Consider the following 25,935-nt stretch of genomic DNA (forward strand, 5'->3'; position numbering starts at 1 on the left):
ACTGCGGGAAGTGACTGGTGGATTCATATGGAGGCTTGTCAGCCGTCTTTAAACATCAAGCCAGCGGGTAAACCGAGCCCAATGTAAATTAATTCTTGTCTTACGGGGGGCCCCCCTTTCTCTGTCCCCATGAATATTTCATGGCGGGCAGCATAAATATTAATTCTAATAGCTCTGCACAGTGGTTATTATTTCTGTTTTATGACAAATATTCATAAAATATTCAGGACCCTTTTTTAGAACATTTACACACTTGATTGTGAATTTTCCCAGTTTCCTGGGGACACTGTAAACATATTGGGGTTCTCTTGGTGGACTTTTCCCCTTAATTAATATCACTGGTTATTAATATTTCATCGGGTTGAGCGCTCCCCCACCCCACCCCCGCCCCCAGAGAAGTAAAACCTCTTCCGTGGGAGGGCTGAAAGGTATTTCCCACCCTGTGGTCTGTAAAATGGGAGCAGTGTGCTCTCTGGAGCCTATTTCTCTTGGACACCCGGTGGATCTGACAAAGGATCACCACTGCACCTTTTAATTCTGAAAATGATATCTATCTTTTCTCTCTCTCTTTTTTTTGCATGTGCCTTTTCTCTGCTTACTTTTTAAGCAAGCGCTCTGGCAGCCTCCCAGCTTCCTGCAATGAAATTCTTTGGAGGATGCCCCTGCGATATTTATGCCAGGACTTAACATAATTTTGGAGTAATTAAACTGTGGGCTTAACCCAGTGTCAGATTCCTCAGGCAAGACAGCCGTGATTGGGGGGAGAAAGGACCTTTTTGGAATCTGAGTTATCTTTAACCCTGAGAGGCAGCTAGTGTGCCCAGCGTTCTCAGTAAGACAAACTGCAGGGTGAGCGCCCCGCTTATGGGGATCTGGGGAGCCGTGATTGGCCCAAGGGGTCTGAGCTGGAGTGTAGTGAGCCTCCCTGCCCCTCCCACCCCGCCTCCTACATTGGCTCGTGGTTCACTTTTCACTCCCTGGTTTTCATCAGAGACCCTCAGGCTCCTCTCACAACTTCAGGGAGGAAGCCCAGCAGTGTTGCCTACAGAGAAGCAGCGGGGCAGCTAGGTCGTAGGGCCAGGTACCATTCATGCTGGGTCCAGCCTCAGAAACATCTCGTACCCTCTTGGGGGCCTGCATGTTCTCCTGCATGAGAATGGACATGCCCTCATCATTCCTGGGATTCTAATATATTTCTCAGGACAATCCAATGAGACTAGTCATGGGGCACTACCCAGTGCCTGGCCTGTGATGAGTTGAGTGTCAGTGGATGTTCAAGATGATGTTGACCATGAATGGGAGGCAAAGAGTTAAGGCTGAAGCCAAGCAGATCAAGAGGTTCACAGAGGGGAACCTGGACTCTGGGAAGCATTAAGACCAAATCCTCCCTGCAGCACCTTAACAAAAAAATCCAGTGGCAGAAGGCTGGCGTGAGATGGTAGTGGTGGGGGGAAAATGCACTGCGGCACTGAAGCATCTTCAGTGTGTTTCTGTAACTGTGCCCCAGGGATGTTTGGTGTGTGTCTAGCATGGAGAAAAGGGAGCCCTGGTGCCAGAGTGGATACAAGCCCTTTGAAACCACCAGCCACTCAGTGGGAGAAAGATGGGCTTGCTGCCCCAGTAAAGAGTTACAGTCTCAGAAACTCACCCAGGTAGTTCTACCCTGTCCTATAGGGTCAGTATGAGTCGGCACCAGTTAGATGGCAGTGGGTTTTGGTTTTCTTTCATTCCTGAATGCTTCCTCCCCCTTCTCCCACCACTATCGTGACCCAGTTCCACCTTACAAATCCAGCTAGACCGAAGTATGTACCTTGGTACAGATAAGAGCTCTCCACACGTGGAATCCAGGACAGATAACCCCTTCAGGAACAGTAGTGGGAGTAGCAATTCTATGAGGGGAGGGGGAAGGAGGGTGCGGGAGAAAGGGGAACTGATCACAAGGTTGGATATATAACCCACTCCCAATGGGATGAATAATAGAAATGTGGGTGTAAGACACAAAATAACAATAATAATATATAATTGATCAAGGATTCACGAGGGTGGGAGAGGGAGGCAAAAAAGAGCTGATACCAAGGGCTCAAGTAAAAAGAAAATATTTTAGACTGGTGATGGCAACATCTGTACAAATGTGCTTGACTCAATTGAATTATGGATTGTTATAAGCTCTGTAAGAACCCCCCCCCCAATAAAATGATACATTTTTTAAAAAGAATGTAACTACTCAAAAAAACAAACAGCGTTGTAGTCTGAAAAACTCACAGGGCAGTTCTACCCTGTCTATCTGGCTGCTCTGAGTCGGCGATGACTCACTGGCAGCGAGGATGGGAAGTACTTTATATGTGTTCGCTTACCAGTGCCTTGCGATATGGATGGGTGTGTGCGAGAGAGAAAGTGCAAGTTAATCTCCATCCAGCTCTTTCGGACATTTGAGCAATGTCTAAATACTCCCCTCTCCTGAAGCTCTCTCAGGACTGCACTGAGGCCCTCCTCCAAAGAGCTGACAGGGGAGACAGATGGGGAAGTGTGGGGTTAGAGTGCGGTGAACGGGAGACTGCCTGAAAGACTCTTGGCTCTCTCTTGGTGCCTGGTGGCTTAGTGGTTATGTGGGCTGTGCCCTCTAATGGTTCAAAACCACCAGCTGCTCCACAGAAGGAAAAGGAGACTTTCTGTTAAGACTGCAGTCTCGGGAACCCACAGGGGCAGCTCTATCCGGTGCTGTAGGGTCACCATGAGCCAGAATCAGTGTGATGGTGGGGAGTATGGTTTTCGGTTTGGCCACAGGTTGAGTTCTTTGGGAAGCAGATACTGAGGTAGATTCAGAAGTATTGCCTGGAGGGTCACGTCTGTGCCGGGAAAAGAGGGCCAGACGGGATTGGGCAGAGGGAGCCCTCAAGTCACCGTGCAGCCCCGACCAGGTCTCTCTCCAGGTCCAGGGCTGAGCTAGCGAGTGCAGGTCAACCATCGCAGGAGTCCCTGTGGGCAGACGTGGGCAGGCCCCAGTGCCACTTCCCGGCTCAGTTATTAGCTCGGGGTGCCTTCGGAAGAACCTGGCCCGGCTTCCCCACTGGCGAGTGGGGAAACACAACGTGGCATACCTGTACAATGGAGTATTGTTTGGCGATAAAAAGGAATGAATTACTGATGCAGGCTACAATATCGATGTACCTTGAAACGTTATGCTAAGCGAGAGGGCCATATGTTATATATTCATGTGAAATGCCCAGAATTGGAAAATTCATAGAGATAGAAAGGCGGTTTGTGGTTGCCAGGGGTTAAGAGTAAGGGGATGGAAATGACTGCTAATGGGTAAGGAATTCCTTTGGGGACAATGAAATGTTCTATACTGTGATGGTTACACAGTAGAATCATTGAATTGTACGCTCTAGGGGAGTGACGATTATGGTGTGTGAATTCTGTCTCAATAACGATGTTTCTTACAAGTTGATGTTGACCCTGTAGTCACCTAACTTTGGAGGTGGTTAGTTGACCACACTCGCTGCAGCTGGTCCAGGGGTCCTTTCTAGAAGGGGGTTCATGTGGTGTGTCTCTGTCTCCCGCAGAATGGGGCACCAACAGGATGTTCACCCACCCAGATGTTCTTCTGAGGCTGCTGCCTGATGCATGACCCTTAACCAGTGTCCGCCCAGGTGCCCTTCAAACCCTGCACAAGTGCACTGCCAAAGTTTAATACATCATGAAATCAGCGACTGTTACATGTCGTGTCCCCCCCCCCCACCCCAAGTGGAGGGCGAGGGCCAGGTGAGAGTAAACCCTCTGTGGCCTGTAAGCCTGTCTCACCGCTGCCACCATCCAGTTCTCCTGCATGATGTCACCTCCCTTGCTCCACCTACCCTTCACCTCCCTCCCCCGAGCTGTTCGTGCGAGGATTGGGTTTCTCCTCCAGATTTCCATGTTAGCAGAAGTTGACTTTTCAAAAGTTGACTTCACAAAAAGATCTCTAGCTTTGTCTTTTTATAAAGTTGTATGTTGTAAGAAAGTTTGAAAATGTGGTGGAGCTAAAAAGAGCAAATAATTGTCCTTCCTTCCACCACCCAAGAACACTCATTCTTAACATTCCAGACTTCTCTTGTTCCCTGTAAAAAAACAGAATCGTTTGATTCACAACCTGTTTCTACCCCTGGTTGCCAAAGTGTCGTGAACAGATGTGCTGGTCGTGAGTGACTTGTTCCCCTCGTGTCATGTTCACACGCTCCCCGATCTCCCTGGATCACACCTTCCACTTGGACAGTCGCTCTGCCTCAAGAGGGGGTCCCCCAAGTGAAGAGTCCCTGAAGTCACCTGCCATCGATTAAACTGTGCCTCCTGCCCACTCACCGAAGTGCGTGTGTCAGCTTCTCAGGGGAGTTTCCCTAGCAAGTGGTCCGCACCGCCTTTTCTCTCACCTGAGATGAAAGAAGGAGCCGAGCAGAGAAAGGGGAGCCTCCAATGAAGAAAAGCCGGAGTGGGCCCCTGGAGAACCTCCAAGAGCAGGGGAAGACTCATGCCATGCTACATGGGGATCTGCAGAGATGGGCGGGAGACAAGAACCGACCTCAGATGCAAGAGCCAGAGAAAGAAAAGCCTTCCCCTAAAGGTGGTGCCCTGGATCTAACCTTCTAAACTGTGAGAAAGTCATTCTCTGCTCGTGAAAGCCGTCCGTTGGTGGTATTTCGTTACAGCAGCACGAGAGAATGAGAGAGCTAGGACATCCCCACCCTCATTTCATTTTCAAGAAATGCACAAGGATTTTTGTCGGGGTAACTGACTGTGATCTGAACAGAGTATTGTCACTCTAATTTGGAGGTCTGAATTCATCCTGGGCTCTAAAGACCCCGGTTACTGGGCCCCAAGCAGAACACAGTCATAGACATTTTTTTCTTAGAAATATTTTGAAAACAACAAACAAATATTTTGAAGAGTCTGAGGAGCAGTCACTGGAACAAGACTTGGAGACATGAAAGCCTCCCCGGTTAAATGATTTAAAAGTCGCAGGAACTCGGAACAGCCTGGTATCTCGTTGGCTGGGTCTCACTGTCACAGCCTAGAGTACTTCCTGAACAGATACTGTTCATCCTGACCCTGTGCTAGAGCCTCATTGGGACACGAGGTCTTCAGAAGGCTGTGGTTGACAGGGGGAGCCCAAAATCCATTTTGAGTTTCCACCGAGATTCAGCTGCCATTGAGCTCCTTGTGACCACTTGCTGCCAGTGTGCAAAGCTTTGCCCGCAGGCAGTTCTTGGAGAGACAGGCTAGCCCTTACCCAGGGCCTCAGCTGGGTGTGCCCTTGATGGAAATTGGGGTACTTGAGCCACATAATCATCAGGCATCTCCTAACAAGGTGGTCCCAGGGGCCTGAACCAATCTTGCCAATGTTCCGTATCTGCAGTGGTGGACCTAGCCCAGTCCTGGCCCCTTACCCCACTTCTGTGATGAATTGATCTGCTGCCAACCATGATTTTGTGACAGTGTCTTTTGTGTCCCATGTCCTATTTATGTGGTCGTGTGACTGCATCCCTGGATGCCTCATGTTGATGGCTCTCCTCACTCAGGTGACTGGTCTTGTCCGGCCTTGTCTCTGTCCTGTCAGAGGCTTAACCCAAGGGTCTCTATAATATGCATTTGAATTGGGGGGGGGGGTTCTCCCCATCCTTAAACAACCCAAAGCCAACTTAAGTCTCGCACAGACGTTGATGAGCTTGCCAGCGACTTCCTTTGCGGGTGGCCTGCGTGGGAAGTTCTCCACTCTTTCTGTCCCGACTGGATTCCTCTGCCGCTGCCCTCACCCAGGGCTGGCCCGCAATCCCTTGGATGAGTTGGGAAGTATGCAAATTGCCTCTCCACTTCCGATCGGCCTTCTCCTTGTCTATTGCCACTTTTGCCTGACCCTTATCTGCCTTTCTCTTTGGGAAAAGTTTGCGGGACTTCCCGGCTTCCAATGACTTACATTTCATTATTGTCAGGCGCAGACAAGAGCCCGATGGAGAGTGGCTCTTCTCTTTCTTCCCAATGGTGAGGGAAGCAGAAATTTTAAGATGCCTTGAAAATGGAGGTCGATTATGCAGGAATTTGATCCTTGGGCCCCTCCTCATAAACCGGTCTCTGCAGTTTGCATGGCACGCTGTAAACTGCCAGGTGTGCGCCCATGCGCTGACTTCACAGTGAATGGCAGTCACAGGGAGTGCTGCTCCGGCCCGAGAGATTTTAGACACAGCTGGGGTAGATTTGCCACTATCAATTATGCACAATTTTAAACAAGAAATGGCCAGCGGCAGCTGATTTTTTTATTTAAAGGAGTTGGGACAGGAGTGAGGCACCTGCTCCTTAAGGGCAGGAAGAACGTCACATGGGGCTTTAGAGCGAGCTTGAGATGTCTGGTCTTTATTTTTCAAAATGATACTCCTGTCAGATATATATATATATATATATATATATATATATATAGAGAGAGAGAGAGAGAGAGAGAGAGAGAGAGAGAGACAGAGAGAGAGAGACAGAGAGAGAGAGACAGAGAGAGAGAGAGACAGAGAGAGAGAGAGAGAGAGAGACAGAGAGAGACAGAGAGAGTTGTTTTTAAAACCCTGCTTAGGCTCTTTTCCAGATTCCCAGGAAGCCCTGCTCCCTAAACTGTCAGGCATTTCTTTCTCCCCTCCATCTCTTGGAGCTGATCCCATCCGGGTGATGGGATTGGGTTTCCCCTGGAGTCACAGGTGGTTTCCCCCACTAACTTGTTGACATTTACCCATTACTTAGGCATGTGCTCACCTGCCTAGCGCTGTCCCAGCTCCCATGCTCAGAAAGCTATGCGTTGGAATCCACTTGATGCCTGTGGGTTAGTGTACATGGAGGTGTGAATACTCCTACGGGCGACCTCCTTAAAACAGAGGACCCAAAGTGGGATCTTGACTTGTCCTTTTGTACTTTAGACATACTTCAAGTTTCCCTGAGCGGTGCAAGTCGTATGCTCTCAGCTACTAACCTAAAATCACCCAAGAGCACCTCGGAAGAAAGTTCTGGTGATCTGCTTCCAGCACAATTGGAGCACACAAACCTATGGAGCACACAGGGTCACTGTGAGTTGGAATCGACTTGATGGCAATGGGTTTTTCAACTTGTACGTTAGGCTGTGCTCCAAGTCCACTCTGTCCAACATGATCTTGATTCTTCCTACTGTTGGCTCAGTTCCATTTCTCATTCAGATTAGCCTTCTCTAACAACGTGTCCATTCCTCAGGGCGCTCCCCAAATACAGTCATCTCTAGGTTGAGAGGCTGCCTCCATCATTAGCTCCAATGGAGATCTGGTCCTGACAAGTCGATTGAAAATGGTCACTGCTGTTCTGTGCTGTGTGAACGTCCCACTGTTTACAGATGAGGTGTTGCCTCAGCTCTCTGATAGGTCATGGGCAACAATTTTAGTCACAGGTGGGCAGAAAATTCTAAATATTAATGAATGCTTTAACTGTGCCTTTTTCTTGGTATATTTCCTTTCTCTCTGGTTCTATTGCAAAATCCCTTTGAGAGAAGACCCCCATGATGATAATCTCAGCCAGGGGGTCTGCTGCAGAGCATTCTGGGCGTGTATTTCAGGTTCTGGGAACAGGCTGAGTGGCAGAGACCAGGTTTTGTCTGGACACAGTGAGTGGCACCCTCTTCCAGTACAGCTCTGGGTGGTTCTCCTAATCCTGAAAAGACAAGTCCTGTGAGCCTGTTCCAGGAAAACATTTCCTAGACCAAACTCTTATTAGAACATCAAATACGGGAATTCTAAGGCAGTAGGAAAGAGCTCTTGGGGGGCACTAGAGTAAGCATTGGGCTGCTAACCATTCAGACACCAGCCGCTTTGCTGGAGAAAGATGCCCTCTAGGGTCACTGAAATGACTCAGGGACAGCGAGTGAGTGGTTACGGTAGTAAGAGATCTATTTGGTTCTTTTTAATGCCAGGTCAGCTGTTTGAGGCCCCCATTCGCTCCCCAGGAGAAAGATAGGGCAATCTACGCACAGACAGATGGACAGTCTTGGAAAGCCCAAGAGTAGGTTCTACTCTGTCCTATTGGGTCACTATGAGTTTTAGAACCAACTTGACAGCAGTAAGGTTTTCTTTGTTTGTTTGTGTTTTTTACATATCAGTTGCTGGACATTTTAAAAAGGCATTCCATATTTTATATCCTTTATTGGATATGAACATTGCAAATATATTCTACCAATCTGTGACTTGTTTTCCTTTTACCAATGTCTTTTGATGATCAGATATTTTAAATTAATTGGTAAACTTTTAATGATGTTGAATTTGTCAGTAATTTTTCTCTTATGTATCATGACTTTGGTGCCATATTTAGGAACTCTTTCAACCGAAGGTTACAAAGATTTATATCTATCTTTTTCTCCTAGAAGTTTAATAGTTTTGGGTTTTATATGTAGATCTGTGATCCATGTCAAGTTAAATTGGAGTGCCATATGCGTAAATATATATCCAATTCTTGCAGCACGATTGGCTACAGATAACTTTCTTTTTCTATTGGATTGCATTAACGCCTTTATTGAAAATCGACTGACCCTATTTTCTGTTCTAGTCTCTGTCTAGTCTCTGTTCTGTTCTATGACCACAACGTATCTCTTTGGTCTCTTCTATGACCACAACATATCTTCTAGCATCGTAGTTAATCTTGAAATCAACTAATTCTCCTTTCTTAGATTGTTTTAGCTATTCTCATTTCTTTCCATATGAAATTTATAATCAGATTTTACACAATCTTTAAAAACAGTAAGACCTTCCTGGGATTTTGATTGCAGTTGTAATGAGTCAGTGTTGCATTTGGACATTGAATCCAGAAGGCGACTCTGAAAAGACTGACATTGAACGTTATTGAGTCACCTAGTCCATGAACATGGGATAGCTCTCCATTTCTCTAGGTCTTCCTTGATTCCTTTGACCGGTGCTTTGTAGTTTTCAGCATATAGCTTTGGACATATTTTATCAGATATGAGGGGTCATAAAAAAGCATTGCGAGGAGGGTCCAGTTCAGATGTGTATGGATTTATTCCACACAGAGTTTTATGGGTGTCTCAGAAATCAGGGGGTGGCAGCAGAAAAGTTTTATCAGTAATGCTTTTGTCTTTGTGTTGTGAGAGTACCTTCAAAGCCCAGTAAAGACAGTGGCTTCTGCGGGGCTCTGGTGGGCCAGTGCACTTCCAGGCAGAGAGCTGGGCACAGTAGGTGATGGTGACTCTGTTTGTTAGGGCTCCAACGAGGTCATCTGATTAGATGACCACAGGAGCTCATTGGGAAATAAAAAAAATTGGGGAAGAGTTCCTTCCTCTTTTATTTCTGCAAGAGTTTGTGTAGTACTGGTGTAGTTATATGCAATATGGATCATATCTTTTGGATACCCACTTCTTTGAATCCATGTGAGGCTGTCTGCTCCCATAAGGGTTACAGCCTCGGCACTCCGATGTAGGGCCACTCTGAGTCAGAATCGCCTTGATGGCAGCGGCGTGGGCTGTTTTCAGGAGTCCTGGGGGCTCTGATGAGCAAGCATTGGACAGCTAACAGAGACCAGTGAGGAAAGCCCCCTGCCTCTGGTCAGCTCTGATGCCAAATTTTGTAGCTGCTATCTTCCAAGGTTACCACGGGTAGCTATGGACCTGGGGAGAATTCCAGGCCTCAGTTTCCAGGGCACTTCACTCTGTGAAGCTCCAGGGCTTTCAAGGAAGGCTTGCCAGGCTCTCCAAGCAGAGCCTCCGACTGTATGGCCGAGTGGGGCTTGATGGTGGGCTGGTGTTGGGTATCTGATCCCTATGCACTTGGTGACACCGTGTTGAGTTCCTGGCCTCTCTGGGACTCAGTTTCCCCAGAGCACAAATTACGTGACAATCACTTGGCGGGGGTCGGGAAGCTGTAAGAAAATCTCTAAGCTTCTAGGCGTTCCCTCAGTATTTAAAACTCTCTCACACGAACGAAACAGAAACTAGTTCCCATGGAGTCCATTCAGCCTCACGACAACACAATGCTTTCACTCAAGAGCCAAGCATGGTTACATCCCTGCCACCGAGGCTTCCTGAGACCACCCTCCAGAAAAGCCAAACTCTGCCATCCAGGTGATTCCGGCTCACAGCAACCGGAGAAGACAGCGCAGAACAAACTGCCCCCGTGGGTTTCTGGGACGGTCCCTCTGTACGGGAGTAGAGAGCCTCCTTTCTCCCCTGGAGCAGCTGGCGGGGTCCAACTGCAGGCCTTGTGGCCAGCAGCCCACTCGCAACCACTCCACCGCCGGCTCTAGAACACACCGTGCGGCCCCCAGAGAACCCATGGTTCCCACAGCTGTCTGTGGCTAAGCCACCCAGGCTGCTGGTTTACAAGGACAGCCCTTCCCTGGTTCTGCTGTGGGAGGGTGCCGGGAGTCAGAGCGCTGACACGCCTTCCAGATGCTTCTTAGTATCTGGTACACCTGGGGAACTGGGTGAGGGCATTTGATGCCATACGGCTCACCATGGGTCACGTGGAAAGTAGCCTTGGCCTCAGTGGGCTGCAGGGGCTCAAGGTCCGACCCTGCTGGCCCCAGGGACCCTAACTTGAAGTAGCCAGGGGTAGAGGCCGTCAGCGAGACTTCCCACCTCCTCCTTGGTGACATCTGTAGTCAGGTGCCTCGAGTCTGCTCCAGGGACAACGGGAAACAGCCCCTAGGGCAGCAGGTCCCAACCTTCCCAATGCCACCACCCTTTCATACAGTTCCTCATGTGGCGGTGACCCCCAAACCATAAAACGATTTTAATTGCTACTTCATCACTGTCATTTTGCTCTTCTTATGAATCGGGTGACTCCTGTGAAAATGTCCTTTGACCCCCTCAAGGGGGTCGCGACCCACAGGTTGAGAACCACTGCCCTAGAGTTCCAATGAGAGAGCAGTTGCCTAGGCAAGCTGACCTTGCCGTGAGCAGCTGAGCACAGTGCCCACAGCGCCACCTGGGCTCCTCTTCTGTGGCAAATTCACACACACAACCGACAGTCGGGCGGTGGGAGTATGTAGGGGCTGTGTGCTTCAGCAGAGAGGTCTGGCTACCCACACCACCTTGTCGGCTGTCCAGGCGCCAGGGGCCTGGATCAGCCATCAGAAGGCGTGGAGATGCGGCTTCCCAGCATCTTCCCCACCAGGCTTCCCAGCAGCGCCTTTCAAGTACCAGTTCGGCGTCCTCGCGCTTCTGATGGTGGCAGCCTCAAACTGGCTTTCGCAAGAGATGTTCTCATCAGGGAAACATTGAGGGGCATGTTGGCTTCAGGCCCTGTTTGATCACGGCCTCTGTGTTGCTGGCCTTTTCTCTGATCTCTGATCACAGCCTCTGTGTTGCTGGCCTTTTCTCTGATCTCTGGGGCCGGCCAAGGGAACCTCAGCTTTCCATTCCATTGGCTTAGCGGTTCCAGCAGAGGCAAGGTTCCCAGGCAGCCCCTCATTGGCTAGGCTTTGCAGCCTGAACTAGAAGTTCAGCGAGGCCCAGGCCCTGGAGGAGCCGGGGCTCAGATTGGCCACATCTGGCCCTACATCCTGCCCAGCCATGCAGCCAGTACTTGGTGCCAACCGAGTCACAGAGACGAGAGGGGGTAAGGATGATTCTTCAGAGGGAACTTCAAAAACCAACAAGCCCTAGTGGTGTGGAGAGTGGAGTGCCAGGCGCTAACTGACCAGCGGGCATTGTGGGAGAAAGGTGGAGCCGGGAGCTGTATAGCGCTGGCGAGCCTCAGGAGCTGCTCTGCTCTGGTGTCACCGTGAGCTGGAACGGGCTGTGGTTTGTTTGGTTTGGTTTTCTACCAGCCAAGGGGAGAAGTGAGTGAGAAGACAGTGCAGGGTCTGGAAGAGCTTCAGTACTACCACTGATTCACAGTCTGGAGCCCCTGGTCACTCACCAGCACACGAGGCTGTGGCTCAGAGTAGGCATTCAAACCCTGATCTTTGAGAATCCAGTGAGAAGTACGGACCAGTCCAGAAATCACGCATTCTCAAGTCAGCCCTGGTGGCGTAGTGTGTACAAGTTGGGTTTGATCTGGAAAATCAACAGTTCAAAGAGCTACGGTCTTGGAAACCCACAGGGGCAGTCCAACCATGTCTTATAGGGTTACTATACGTCAGTGTCAATGGCAGTGAATCTGGTTTGTTTTTTTAATCATTTTATTAGGGGCTCATACAACTCTTATCACCATCCATCCATACAGCAATTGTGTAAAGCACATTTGTACATTCATTGCCCTCATGACATTCTCAAAACATTTGCTCTCCCCCTAAGCCCCTGGCATCAGCTCCTCATATTTCCCCCTCCCACCCTGCTCCCCCTCCCTCATGAGCCCTTGATAATTTATGAATTATTATTTTGTCATATCTTGCCCTGTCCGACGTCTCCCTTCACCCACTTTTCTGTTGTCTGTCCCCCAGGGAGTACAGACACATGTAGACCCTTGTAATCGGTTCCCCCTTTCCAACCCACCCTCCCTCAACTATCCCAGTATCACCACTCATACCACTGGTCCTGAAGGGATCATCTGTTCTAGATTCCTTGCGTTTCCAGTTCCTATCTGTACCAGTGTACATCCTCTGGTCTAGCCAAACTTGCATGGTAGAATTGGGATCATGATAGTGGGGCAGGGAGGGGGGTAAGCATTTAGGAACTAGAGGAAAGTTGGATTTTTCATCGTTGTTACATCGCACCCTGACTGCCTCATCTTCTCCCCAAGACCCTGCTGTAAGGGGATGTCCAGTGGCCTACAAATGGGCTTTGGGTCTTCACTCTGCACCTCCCCCCTTCATTCACTATGGTAAGATTTTTGTTCTGATGATGCCTAATAACTGATCCCATCACACCTCATGATCACACAGGCTGGTGTACTTCTTCCATGTGGGCTTTGTTGCTTCTGAGTTAGATGTCCGCTTGTTTACCTTCAAGGCATTAAGACCCCATATGCTTTATCATTTGATAGCTGGGCACCATCAGTTTTCTTCACATTTGCTTATTCACCCGCTTTGTCTTTGGTGGTTGTGTTGGGAAGGTGAGCATCATAGAATGCCAATTTAATAGAACAAAGTATTCTTGCATTGAGGGAGTACTTGAGTGGAGTTCTGCTACCTTAATATTAAACTTATAAATGTATGCACATATATATAGTTCCCCATCCTCATATATAAATATATTTGCATACGTACATGTCTTTATCTAGACTTCTATAAATGCCTTTTGCCTCCTAGCTCTTTCCTCTTATTTCCTTTGACTTTCCTCCTGTCCCACTATCATGCTCAGGCCCAACCAGGGTTTTAGCAATTCCTATTGGTTACATTACCCTTGATCATGCCCTACCAGGCCTCTCATACCCTCTTCACCACCGATTTAGATCACTTGTTCCCTTGTCCCTGAGTTTGTTAACACCACTACCTTTTCCCCCACCTCCCCCTCTCCCATGTCCCCAGGGAACTGTTGGTCCCATTGTTTTCTCCTCCAGATTGTTCATCCAGCCTATCTTATTTAGACAGACCTGCAGAGATAATAACATGCACAAAAACAAGACAGAGCAAAACCAAGCAATAATATACAACAAAACAACAACAAACCAATGACAAAACAAAACACGAGAAAGAAAATCTTGTAGTTAGTTCAAGGATTGTATATTGGCCTTAGGAGTGTTTTCCAATCCAGTCTGTTGGGGCACCAAGCCCTGGCCCCAAAGTCCTCTTTCAGCATTCCCTGGGGACCTCGCTGCTCCATTCCCTTGCTGTTCTGTTGCACCCTCTTAGTGTTTTGGTCAGTGTGGTGGGATCAGATCGGGTGCATTTCTCACACTGTGCCTCCAGTATTGTCCCCTGTAGGGCTATAGGTCTGTGAGGTGCATCATGTCATAGTGGGGCTGGCCATGTGGTCCTCTCTGTGGACTGGCTGCTTTAATGGGGAACATCATCCTTAAGACCTTGTGGGCCAGGATGTGCTCCACTGTCCACTCCTCCCCCTTCATCTGCTTCCATGTGCTCCGATCAGATATGTCCCTCTCCCAGAGCTGCGGATTCAATGCCATCCTTTGAAATAAATTCTTCTGGGGGGAGGGGCAGGTGTCCACATAGCTGGGATTGGGGCCGGCCCCTCAGACCTCTCCACTGGTTCCCTACTCCACGCTGGCATGTTGCATTCACATCTTGGAGCACTGGGTTGAGGTCTGGTCCCTATTTCCCTGTGGAAATATAAACAACACCCTCCCCTTGGGTGGGTTAGTGCCCTGTGCCCCTGCTAACTATTTCTTTTTAATTTTTTTCCTTTCCCACCTCCTTTTTAGTTGTCTACCATGTGTATCCCTGTATTTAGTCTGGTCCCTGCCATATTACCTGGTCCTCACCCCAGGAATGTTTGTATACAGTAGCTTTTTCCCTATGCCCCTTTTGCATTTTTTTTAAAGCTTACCTCAGTGGACTCATGTTGTACTTGTCCTTTTGCGCCTGACTTACTTCGCTTAGCATGATTTCCTCCAGTTCTTCCCAAGCAGCGATGTGCTTCATACGTTCATCACTGCTTTTTAGCGATGCGTAGTACTCCATTGTATGTATGTACCACAGCTTTTTAATCCAATTGTCAGTTGATGGAAATTTGGGTTGTTTCTAACTCCTTGCAATTGTGAACTGTGCCACAATGAACATTGGAGCACAGATGTTTAGCCTTGGTTTGTTTCTTGCCTCTTCTGGGAATATGCCCAGTAGGGGGATTGCTGGGTCATATGGTAACTCAATTTCCATCTGTTTTAGATATCACCAGACCGATTTCCAGAGTGGCTGTACACACTTACAGGCCCACCAGCAGTGGATGAGACAACAACACTTGTTGTTTTCTGATTTTTTTAATTTGGCTACCTTTGAGGGTGCTAGGTGGCACCTCATTTTTGTTTTAATTTGCATTTCTCTTATGGCTAAAGATCAGGAACATTTTCTCATGTTTGTTGGCCATTCAGATTTCTGCCCCTGTGAAACTTCTGTTTAGGTCCTTTGCCCACCTCCTCATTGAGCAATCAGGTTTTTTTTTTTCTTTTAGTAATAAGGCTTTTGTCTGATGTGTCATTGCTAAAGATGTCTTCCCAATCCATGGACTCTCTTATTACTCTCTTGGTGAATTCTTTCAATGTACAGAGGTGTTTTATCTTCAGTATATCCCGTTTGTGCCTCCTCTGTGTTTGTGTCCCTCCCTATTTCTGATAGCCTGTGTATTCCCTGCGCCAAAGTTCTCAAATTGGTCCCAATTCCCTCATTGATGGCCCTAATAGTTTGGGGTTTAACTTCAAGGTCTGTGATCCACCTTGAGTTTATTTTTGTACATGGAATGAGATAAGGGTCTTGCTTAATTTTTCTGCAGCTAAATATCCATTTTTTCCAGCACCATTTGTTAAAGAGGGCGTCTGCTTCCCATTGGATATTTTTGGTGCCCTTATTAAAGATCAGTTGTCTGTATGCTGATGATTTTATTTCTGAGTTTTTAGTTCTTTTCCATTGGTCTAAGTATCTGTCATTGTACCAATACCATGCGGTTTTGACAACTGTGGCTGTATAGTATGTGCTAAAGTCAGGTAAAGCAAGCCCTCCCACGGTGTCCTTCTTCTTGAGGAGTTCTCTGCTAATTCTGGGCTTCTTCCCTCTCCATATGAAGTTGGTAATCAGTTTTTCCATTTCTTTGAAGAAAGATGAGGGTAATTGTATCGGAATTGCATTAAACTTATATAGTGCCTTTGGCAGAACTGACATCTTGACTATTTCGAGTCTTCCAATCCATGAGCACGGGATATTCTTCCATTTATTGAGGTCACTCTTGGTTTCTTGTAATAGTGTTCTGTAGTTTTCCCCATATAGATCTTTTGTTCTTTTAGTCAGGTATATCCCTAGATATTTCAGTTTGTGCTTGGCTATTGTGAATAGTACCACCTTTTTGATCTCCTCTTCTGTGGTCTTATCTGATGTGTATAACAGTCCGATGGACTTCTGTTTGTTGATCTTGTATCCTGCCACTCTGCCAAACTCCTCTATTGCTTCCAGTACTCCCCTTGTGGAACTTTGGGGATTTTCCATATATAAAATCATATCATCTGCAAATAGCAATAGTTTCACCTCTTCCTTCCCCAGATGAATACCTTTTAATGCTGTTAGCTAAAATCTCTAGCACAATATTAAATAAGAGTGGTCTCCTTTTTCAGTAGGATTATGTTAGTCTTTTCTCCATTGACTACCATGTTGGCTGTTGGTTTTTCATATATAGCTTGTATTGTCTTGAGGAATTTTCCTTCCATTCCTATCTTCTGAAGTGTCTTAAACAGGAATTGGTGTTGGATATTGTCGAATGTTTTTTCTGCATCTATTGATATTATCATGTGGTTCTTATACTTTTTCATGTCAATGTGATGAATAATACTAATGGCCTTTCGTATGTTGAACCATCCCTGCATCCCTGGTATGAATCCCACTTGGTCATGGTGAATTATTTGTTTTATATACTCTGGTATTCTGTTGGCTAGTATTTTGTTCAGGATTTTTGCATCAATGTTCATTAGAGATATTGGTCTGTAGTTCTTGATTCTTGTGGGATCCTTGCCCGGTTTTGGTATCAGAGTTATACTAGCTTCATAGAAGGAGTTTGCTGTCTTTGTCTATATTCTGGAAAAGTTTGTGTAGGGTTGGTGTTAGTTCTTCCCTAAATGCTTGGTAGAATTTTCCAGTGAAGCCATCTGGTCCAGGGTTTTTTTGGTTGTTGTTGGTAATCTCTTGATAACCTTGTCTATTTCTTCTATTGCTATGGGTCTGTTGAGATTCTTGACATCCATCAAGGATAGTCTAGGGTGGGATTGTTTTTGCAAGAATTTGTCCATGCCCAAATGGGTGCATAAGCAAATGTGGTGAAGAAAGCTGATGGTGCCTGGCTATCAAAAGGTATAGCATCTGGGGTCTTAAAGGCTTGAAGGTAAACAAGCGGCCATCTAGCTCAGAAACAACAAAACCCACATGGAAGAAGCACACCAGCCTGTGTGATCACAAGGTGTCGAAGGGATCAGGTATCAGGCATCATCAGAACAAAAAAAAAATCTTACCATAGTGAACGAGGGGTAGTGCAGAGTGGAGACCCAAAGCCCATTTGTCAGTTACTGGAGATCCCCTTGCAGAGGGTGCTAGGGGAGGAGATGAGTCAGTCAGGTTGCTATGTAGCACTGATGAAGAATACAGCTTTCCTCTATTTCCTAAATGCTTCCTTCCAACCCCCACTATCATGATCCAAATTCTACCTTGCAAGTCTGGCTAGACCAAAGGATGTACAATGGTGCAGATAGGAGCTGGAGGCACAGGGAATTCAGGGCAGATGATACCTTCAGGACCAGGGGTGTGAGTGGCAATACTGGGAGGGTAGAGGGAGAGGGCTTTGGAAAGAAGGAACAGATTACAAGGATCTACATGTGACCTCCTCCCTGGGGGATGGATAACAGAAAAGGGGGTGAGGGGAGACGTCGGAGAGGGCAAGATATGACAAAATAATAATTTATAAATTATCAAGAGCTCATGAGGGAGGGTAGAGCGGGGAGGGAGGGAGGGGAAAAAAGAGGACCTGATGCCAAGGGCTTAAGTGGAGAGCAAATGCTTTGAAAATGATGAGGGCAATGAATGTACAGATGTGCTTTACACAATTGATGTATGTATGGATTGTGATAAGAGCTCCTAATAAAACAATTTAAAAATATTTCTAAATATAGTTAGTCAATAAAGCAGTAAAAATAAAAAGAATTTGTCCATGTCTTCCAAAGTTTTTAATTCATTGGAGTACAATCCTTCGTAGTACTGTGTAATTATCCTTTTGATTTCATTAGGGTCTGTTGTAATGTCCCCTCTTTCATCCTTTATTCTTGCTATTGAAATTTGTTCCCTCCTTTCTTTGATTAGGTTTGCCAGCAGTATGTTGATTCTGTTTATCCTTTCAAAGAACCAACTTTTAGCAGCATTATTTTTTTCCATAGTTTTCTTATATTCCCTTTCCTGAATTTCAGCCCTGATTTTTATAATTTCTTTTCTTTTGCTATTAGTAGGATTGTCCTGCTGAGTCTGCTCTAGTTGTTGTAAATTTTGTGCCAGCATATCAATCATGAGTCTCTCTTTCTTTCTCAGGTGTGCATGTATTGCTATGAAACTTCCTCAGATAACTGCCTTTGCTGTGTCCCATAAGTTTTGGTACGTCATGTGCTCATTCTCATTGGTTTCTAGAAATTTCCTAATTTCATCTCTGATCTAGCTAGTACACACTCCTTATTCATCCTCCAATTGTTTGCTCTTGTTTTCTTCGTCTCCCTTTTGTTGATTTCCAGCCTTATGGCACAGTGGTCAGAGAGAGAGGTTTCTGTATGATATTAATTTCCTTAAATTTATGTAGATTCAGCAAGTGGTCTATCTTTGAATATGTGCTATGTAGGCTTGAGAAGAATGTGAATTTTTTGTATTTGCATGAAAAGCTCTGTAAATATCTATCAGGTCAAATTGTCTAATTGTAGTGTTTAGATATCTAGCCTGCTTGTTGAGTTTCTTTTCCTGTAATCTATCTTTCTCGGAGAGCGGTGTATTGAAGTCACCCACTATAATTGTTAAGGCTGTAATTTCTTTTTTCATCTTTTGGAATGCGTGGTTGATGTATTCAGTGAGTCTCTCATTTGGGGAATATATGTTTATAATGCTTAGTGGTTCTTTGTCAACCATTCCCTTGAGCATTATATAGTGTCCCTTATTATCTCTTTTTATGGTTTGCTCTTTGAGGTCAATTTTATCCTAGATTAGGATTGCAACCCCTGCTTTTTTTGAATTGTTATTTGCTTGGTATACCTTTCTCCAGCTTTTGATTCTCAGCCTATTTTTGTCTGTGGCCTTGAGATGTGTCTCCTGTAGGTAGCAGATTGATGGGTTATGTTTTCTAAGCCAGTCTGCTAGTCTCAATCTTTAATGCCTGAGTTTAAGCCATTGATATTCAGGATTATTATCTACATCTGCAGACTCTGTGATGTCATCTTATACATTTTGTGTTGTGTGTTTTCCTACTTTCCTTTTTCATTAGTGTGTTGTGCATGTGTGTGTGTATCAAGCTTGACTTCTTTCCATCCTTAAGGCAATGCTATCTTGGGGTCTGTTTTCTCTTTGTTGCTCTCTGGGTGAGGTTGTTCTATGTGGCGGTCTCTTATTTATGCTTAGTGAGTGTTGTTCTTCTGCCCATATTGGGTTGGCAAGGATCTTTTGTAGGGCTGGGTTTCTTCTAACTTAGACTTTGAAATTTACCTTGTCTAGGAAGACTCTTACTTCTCCATCTATCTTCATCAATACTTTGGCTGGGCAGAGTATTCTTGGGTTTGCATTGTTTTCCTTCAATTTTTTGGAATATGTTACTTCACTCTCTTCTCTTCTTCATAGTTTCTACTGATGGGTCTGAGCATATTCTTATTTGGGAACCTTTATATGTGATTGATTGTTTTTCCCTAACTGCTCTCATGATTTTCTCCTTTTCCTCAAAGTTGGATAGTTTAACTATTATGTGCCTTGGTGACTTCTTCTTGGGATTCAGTCTAGTGGGTGTTCTTTCAGCCTCCTGAATGGTTGCCTGGTTTTCATTCATTAAGCTGGGGAAGTTTTCCTCCAAGAATTCTCTCACTATTGTTGCAGATTACTTCTTTGTTGTGTCATCCTCCATAAACCAATAATTTTAATGTTGTTTCGCTTCATACCATCAGACATAGCTCTTAAGTTTTCTTCAGCTTCTCTGATAATCTTATTAGATTTTTGTTAACGTTTGTTAAAGTCTGCTTGGTTGTCTTCCAAGTCACTGATGGGGTTCTCTGCTTCCTCCAGTCAATTCTTGAGGTCCGTGTTTCTGCTACTGGTTTTTGTTATCTCCTCCCTAAGCTCCTGTATTTCCCTTTGTTTAGGGCCTTTATCTCCTCTATCATTTCATCCTTTTTCTGTATTGTTTCCCTCATATCCTGTATGACTGCAAGCAGCATTCCGAAAATTTCTTTCTCTGGCAGCTCAATGTCTGCTTCTTCTATGCATGTTGTTATGTTCGGGACATCTTTTGACATTGTCTTTTGTTTATCCTGTTTTTTTGTTGAGGTCGTTGGGGCTGATGGCTGTTTGTGTTACATTGTTTTAGAAGAGCCACATGCCATTTTCCATGGAGTTGAAGGGCACTGGCTCTCTCTGGGAGACTTGTAGGAATGCTTCTTCAAACTGCCTACAGCTTCTTTCACTATGGAATTAACCTACCACTTTATCCTCCTGTGGCTTCCCTCTCAGGGGAGTGACCCAGAAGGCTGGTGGGTTACCTGCTTTGGTGTTGCAGAGGTTGGGCAGAGGTTCCTGCAGCAGCTTGGAATGTTGACGAGTGTTGGTTGAGCTGCCTGGAATGTTGATGAGTGTTGATCAAGCTGCCTTAGGCCCCCAGGCACACAGGCAGCAATTCCTCGGTAAGAAGTTGGGCAGAGTATCCCCTGGTGGATGTCAGCAGGACTTTCCCCACCCTCGGGCTAGCTACACAGGGTGGAGCTCACCTAGCTGGGTGTGGCATAGGCATAAATGTCCTAGGCTAAGGGGAGTGGTCTGGAAGTCAGCAGTGGAGTGTGAGAGAACAGGAAAGAGACAAAGAGGAGAAATAAAAAGTAAGCAGCTGAGACTGTGTGTGGATAAAATAAAGAGAGGGAAACAAAAGCAACAATGTAGCTGAGTCCTATTCCCTGCCTATGGAGCTGCAAGGGTTTAGTCCCTCCCCTGAGGCGGTGGTGGCAAGCTGTGGCTGTTTTGAAAAAAAGTCCCTGCTCAGCCCTACAAGACTGTTGGGGATGGTGGGAAGAGAGGAAAACAAAAGCAACAATGTAGCTGAACCCCATCCCTGCCCTTGGTGCTGCAAAGGTTTAGTTCCCACCCAAGGAGGGGCGGTGGCAAGCTGTGGCTGTGTTGAGAAAAGGCCCCTGAACAAAGAGATGGAAATAAAAGTAACAATGTAGCCGAACCCTGATCCCTGCCTGTGGAGCTGCAAGGGTCCAGTCCCTGCCCAGAGGCAGGTGGTGGCAAACTGTGGCTGTGTTGAGACCAAGCCCCCCTATGGGCTCCAAATGGTCCCTGTTCGGCAGACAGTGGCGGGGCCAAGGTCAAGCCCCACTGATATAAGCCAAAGCCCCTGCCCCCTCAAAACTCCGTGGGTCTGTGCCTACTTATTTTTATGATGCTTCTGTATTCCAGCAGAGTTGAATTTCCCTCTAAGCAATTCTCCTTGGTTGAATTCTGTGGAGTCCCTCTGATATGTGTCACTCTGTCCCCATCTTCCCAGAAGTTGAACTTGTTTTTTTTGGAGGCAAGAGTTTGAACCTAATTCTCATAGCTTCACAGGACTGACCTTCAGGGCCCATTTTTCAAAATGCTTGACCCAATGTTCTCCACGGCAGTTGATTCAAAACCCCAAGAGGACACTGGGCTCCCAGTGCCTGTTGACACAACACTTCTGGGTAAGGGTGTGGCCATCTTACATGTTGAAAGGTTCCCAGGGAATTCTTATGTAGCTGGTGGCTATCAGAGTCATATGTCTCAGATCCCTGTCGGCCTTAGTGTTGTAAGCTCGTCCTCAGCTCTACCAGCTAGCTGGACTTGAGGCTGGGATGGGGAAAAGCCAGGCAGTAGACTTTAAACAGAACACTTGACCTACTTAACCATTCATCATTCCTTCATAAGTATTTCCTGAGCACTGGCTGTGTTCAGGATACTGGTTTCGGACCTGGTATTGCTCTGGCTACAGGCGGTGAGGGAAGGCCCGGGGCCTTTGGGGATCCATGCCCCACCAGCCCCACCAGATCCTTGTCTGGTGGCAGCCTGTTCTATCAGGTTAGTGAATGCCAAGAATCAGTCGCTAATAGTAAGAGGATTCTCTTCTTCACTAACTTGAAGGAGGCCGAGTAGCCTCCTGAAAGGTCTCCATTCTACGTGTGAAGGGGAGCAACCCAGTCTATGTTCGCTTTCCTTACAGGTTCCTAGAGTTATTTCCCGCCTGGCTCTACTTATTTGAAAGTGACACGAAGAAGAGTCCTGGTTGCTCAGGCAGGGCTTGCTGTCACTGTTGTTATTGCCATTGTCACAGATGCTGTGTCCCCAAGAGTAATTGCACACATCAATCAACAATGATGACTTTATGAAACAGTGTGTGAGCTTCATGCAAGAGATCGGTAGACACCGGAGCTTATACTGTGGGTCCAGCACACAGCCGTCCGTCACTCAGTACACGTGTGAATGTGTGAAAGAGGAACGAGCAAGCAGCAAGAGAGCAATAGACTATTCCAGAAGTTGGGTCTGTTTGTTCAATTGTTTTAAATGGTTGGATGCTGGAAGATAGGGTCTTGAATTCCATCTGCAGACAGGGGCCAGTTGCACACTGGGATGCCTCTGTCCCCCCAATCTCACCCAATCACAGAAGTATCGCCTTCTGTCTATCCTTTTGTTCACACTTTATCCTATGCCGGCTTCTCAACCTCCACACTGTTGGCTTTCTGTGCTGCATAATTCTTTGATATGGGAGCTGCCGTGTGCATGGTAGGATGCAGTATTCCTGGCCTCTCCCCAGTGGAGAGGTACCATTGAGTTCTAGTTAGGTACCATTGAGTTGGCTCCCACTCATAGTGACCCAACAGCATCATATGCTGCCTGCGCCATCATCACCAGTGTTAGGGTTGATCCCATCACTGAAGCACTTTATCAATTAATCTTGACAGTTTTTCTCTTTTTTTTTTTGTTGATCTACTTTACCAAGCAGGATGTCTCTTAGTCTCCCCCCAGATGTCACCAGACATTTCCCAATGTCTTCTGGCAGCTAACAGCCCTGATGGTGTAATGGTTATGTGTTGGGCTGCTAAGCACAAGGTCAGCAGTTCAAAATCACCAGACTCTCCACAGGAGAAAGATGGGGTTTTCTGTCCCATAAAGAATTACAGTCCCGGAAACTCACAGGGGCAGTTCTACCCTTTCCTATGGGGTCGCTGTGAGTTGGCACCGACTGGATGGCAGTGGGTTTTTTTGTTTGTCTTTTTGGGGGGTAAAATCGATTCCAATTGAGAAACACTTTACTAAGGTTTTACATGAAGAAAGGGTTCATTGCCAAAAGAGAAGGAGGAATTAAACCCTTTAAACAAGGGGAAAGAAAATATATTCCTAGGTACTTCCAGTCTGAATTTCCAAGTTTTCAAGGGAAGTTGGTCCTTTTAGTTGGATGAGGTGGGACTGCTGACGTTGAGTGTCTTGCTCTTTTGCAGCCATTGGCTCCTTTGCAAAGGATAAAGTGAGAAAGCTGAAAATAGAAGGCTGAGCCTCCCTCCCCAGGAGGGCAGCCAAGAGTCTGAGCTCCTAGGAAGACTGTCCAGTGATAACCATGATAAAATACCAATCATACCTACCTGTGAGCCAGGAGTATGCGCAAATGCCACGTTAAGCTTTTCACATGTTTTATTTATCTCATTAAAATGTTAATACTATCCAGCTATGAAGGCAAGTCAAAAAGTCATAGACACTTTCACAAACATATCACAATGATAAGTGATTGTATTGTAGCATATGCACCAGCAAGGTGGGTAACTTCTATTTCCCTCGTCCTTTCCCAAAGAATCCTTCACGCTTCAATTTATACCCTGGCAATATGGCAGGGTGGGCATCCCCCAGGGACTCAACTCGGGTGCCCTTTAAATGATCGTTGAGTTGGGGGAACACACGGACTTCCGAAGGGGCAAGATCAGGGCTGTGGGGAGGATGGAGGAAGGCTTCCCAGAGAGAATCTCATAGGGCAGCCGTTTTCCCCTGGAAGAATGAGCATGGGGGTGGGGGTGGGGGCACGGGTAAAAGACAGTCCTTGGTGCTACTTTCCTGGCCTCCCCAGTGCACATTTTAACTCTTCTTAAAACTTTTCCCCAACAAGCCTCTGCGGTCATCCAGTGTCTTAAGTCTATCAGGGGGACAAACCCCTTCGAAATCCCCAAGAGAAGTCACCATGCTTTCCGAGCTGACCTCTGCCTTGAAGGGAACTGGCCCCGCAGGTCCATCTGGGAGCCACTGTTTTGATTGGACGTTGCTCTCTGGATCATATCGATAAATCCAATACTTATCCAAGTCAGATTCGTTCCATATGATCATCCTCATTGGTTTTAGTCTTACTTCAAGGACTGGTAAGATCAGCTGTTTGAGCTAGCTGATCTCTGTGCCACGTTCTTGGAAGCCACCAGAGCAAGATACCCACTGAAAACAGAAGCTACAGAACTGTGTGCAATAGTTATGTCAGCAGCCGTTGCATCTACGGTCATTTTGTGGTCTTCTTCCACCAGCTTCTGGACTTCAACCACAGTGTCTTCATCCATCAGGGGTGATGATCTTCCCTCAGCTCACCTTTGAGGTCTTTCCTACTTTCCTTAAAACACTTGATTCATCTAAACATTGTTTTAAATGAGGCACCATTCTCATAAACTTACTGCAATGCTCCAACAGTTTGGGAAGAAGCCTGTGAAATAGTTTATTTATTTTGTTAAATATTTTATACTATCCCTGACCTCAAAATCATCTTTCCCGCGACCCCTGTGTTAGTCTGGGTGGACTAGAGGAACAAATTCATAGAAAGAGCTTTATGTAAATTGTGTACTGAGAGCTTTATAGCCATTGTGTATTGAGAAAACATCCCAGCCCAGTCCAGATCAAGTCCATAAGTCTGATACCTGTCTATAAATTCCTCTTCAGACTCACGCAACACATGCCATGATGCCGAATGCAAGAGATCACAGGCCAGTGGGTGGAAAGTCTTATGGATCCAGTGGTGGTGGAAGCATCTCAACACTCCAGGGCTTGGGCTCCATCAGCGTAGCTCCATGTGGCTTGTCAACAGGAATGTCTCCCAGGGACACTGTGTGTCCCACCTCCAGGGAGGAAGACAGGAGTTCTCAGACCCTCAGGAGAAAGCCATGTCCACACAGAGGGCTTATTAGCTGTGATCTAATTGACAGGCTAGACTCCACCCCTTCACAAGTTGACAGGAGATTCTGTAACTGCCACAGTCCCCAAAGAGGCCTCATCTTAGAAGGCACAGCTATGAGACCGAGACGAGTGTGTCACTGGGGAGTGTGTTTGCAGCTGGTTCCCTGGTCACGAAGACATGTGTAAACGTGTCATGTTGGCAATGAACCTGTGCATGTATGAACTAGAACCCCCCAGTAGCAATATTTTTGACCCATCCTAGTATTATTGTCCTCATTTTCCAGTTGAGAAAGCCAAGCCTGAGAAAAGTTAGCTCAGGAAGCAAGTCTGTGACAGAGGTGAGATTCGAACCCAAGTCTGGGTGGCCTCCCGAGAGCACACTGTTGTCTTGCTCACCTGTCCCTCTTCCCCTCTGGAAGATCCTGCCCTAGGGGAACTGTTGGGGACTCAGGCGAGTGGAGAGCAGCCAGGGCATGAAGAGCCCCCATCACCACCCCCACCCCAGAGTGTCCCCCTGGCCGACTCCAAAGGCTTGGTACTGGGAGTCCCCCGTGTGAGGAGTGAATAGACCAGGATCTCAGGGTGATGAGACTGGGGTTCTCTAATCACGGTGTGTGTTCTTAACCCACAGGGTGTTTTTCCTGAATGTCCCTTTGGATTCTGTCATTGAGCGCCTGACCTTGAGGAGAACCGACCCAGTCACAGGAGAAAGGTTTGTGCCCTTGTGCTGTTATGGTTGTCTGTGTAAGGGCCACAGGGCCAGTGTCACGGCAGGACTTCTTCAGGGCTAACCATAGTGACTGCTGACGGAAGATTCTGGAAAGGGGGTGGGCTAACCGAACTCTCCTCTGGGAAGAGTCTTTTGTTGCTCTTTGCCTGGAATAGAAACCAGGAAACACATGTGTAAGGCTCTACGGCAACACCCAGTGA

At 46.7% G+C, this 25,935-nt stretch overlaps 1 protein-coding gene across 2 annotated transcripts in view; it reads left to right on the plus strand.

Annotated features, from left to right (window-relative positions):
• AK8 (adenylate kinase 8) overlaps nucleotides 1-25,935 on the plus strand; it is a 162,717-nt gene that overhangs the window by 135,358 nt on the left and 1,424 nt on the right. For both annotated transcript variants that reach the window (XM_075559083.1, XM_075559084.1), the window contains one exon: nucleotides 25,637-25,717. In XM_075559083.1, coding sequence (XP_075415198.1) covers nucleotides 25,637-25,717 — 81 coding nt within the window. The remainder of the gene's footprint in view (nucleotides 1-25,636; nucleotides 25,718-25,935) is intronic.

Source organism: Tenrec ecaudatus, chromosome 10 (genome assembly GCF_050624435.1).
Source record: "Tenrec ecaudatus isolate mTenEca1 chromosome 10, mTenEca1.hap1, whole genome shotgun sequence".
Taxonomy (NCBI): Eukaryota; Metazoa; Chordata; class Mammalia; order Afrosoricida; family Tenrecidae; genus Tenrec; species Tenrec ecaudatus.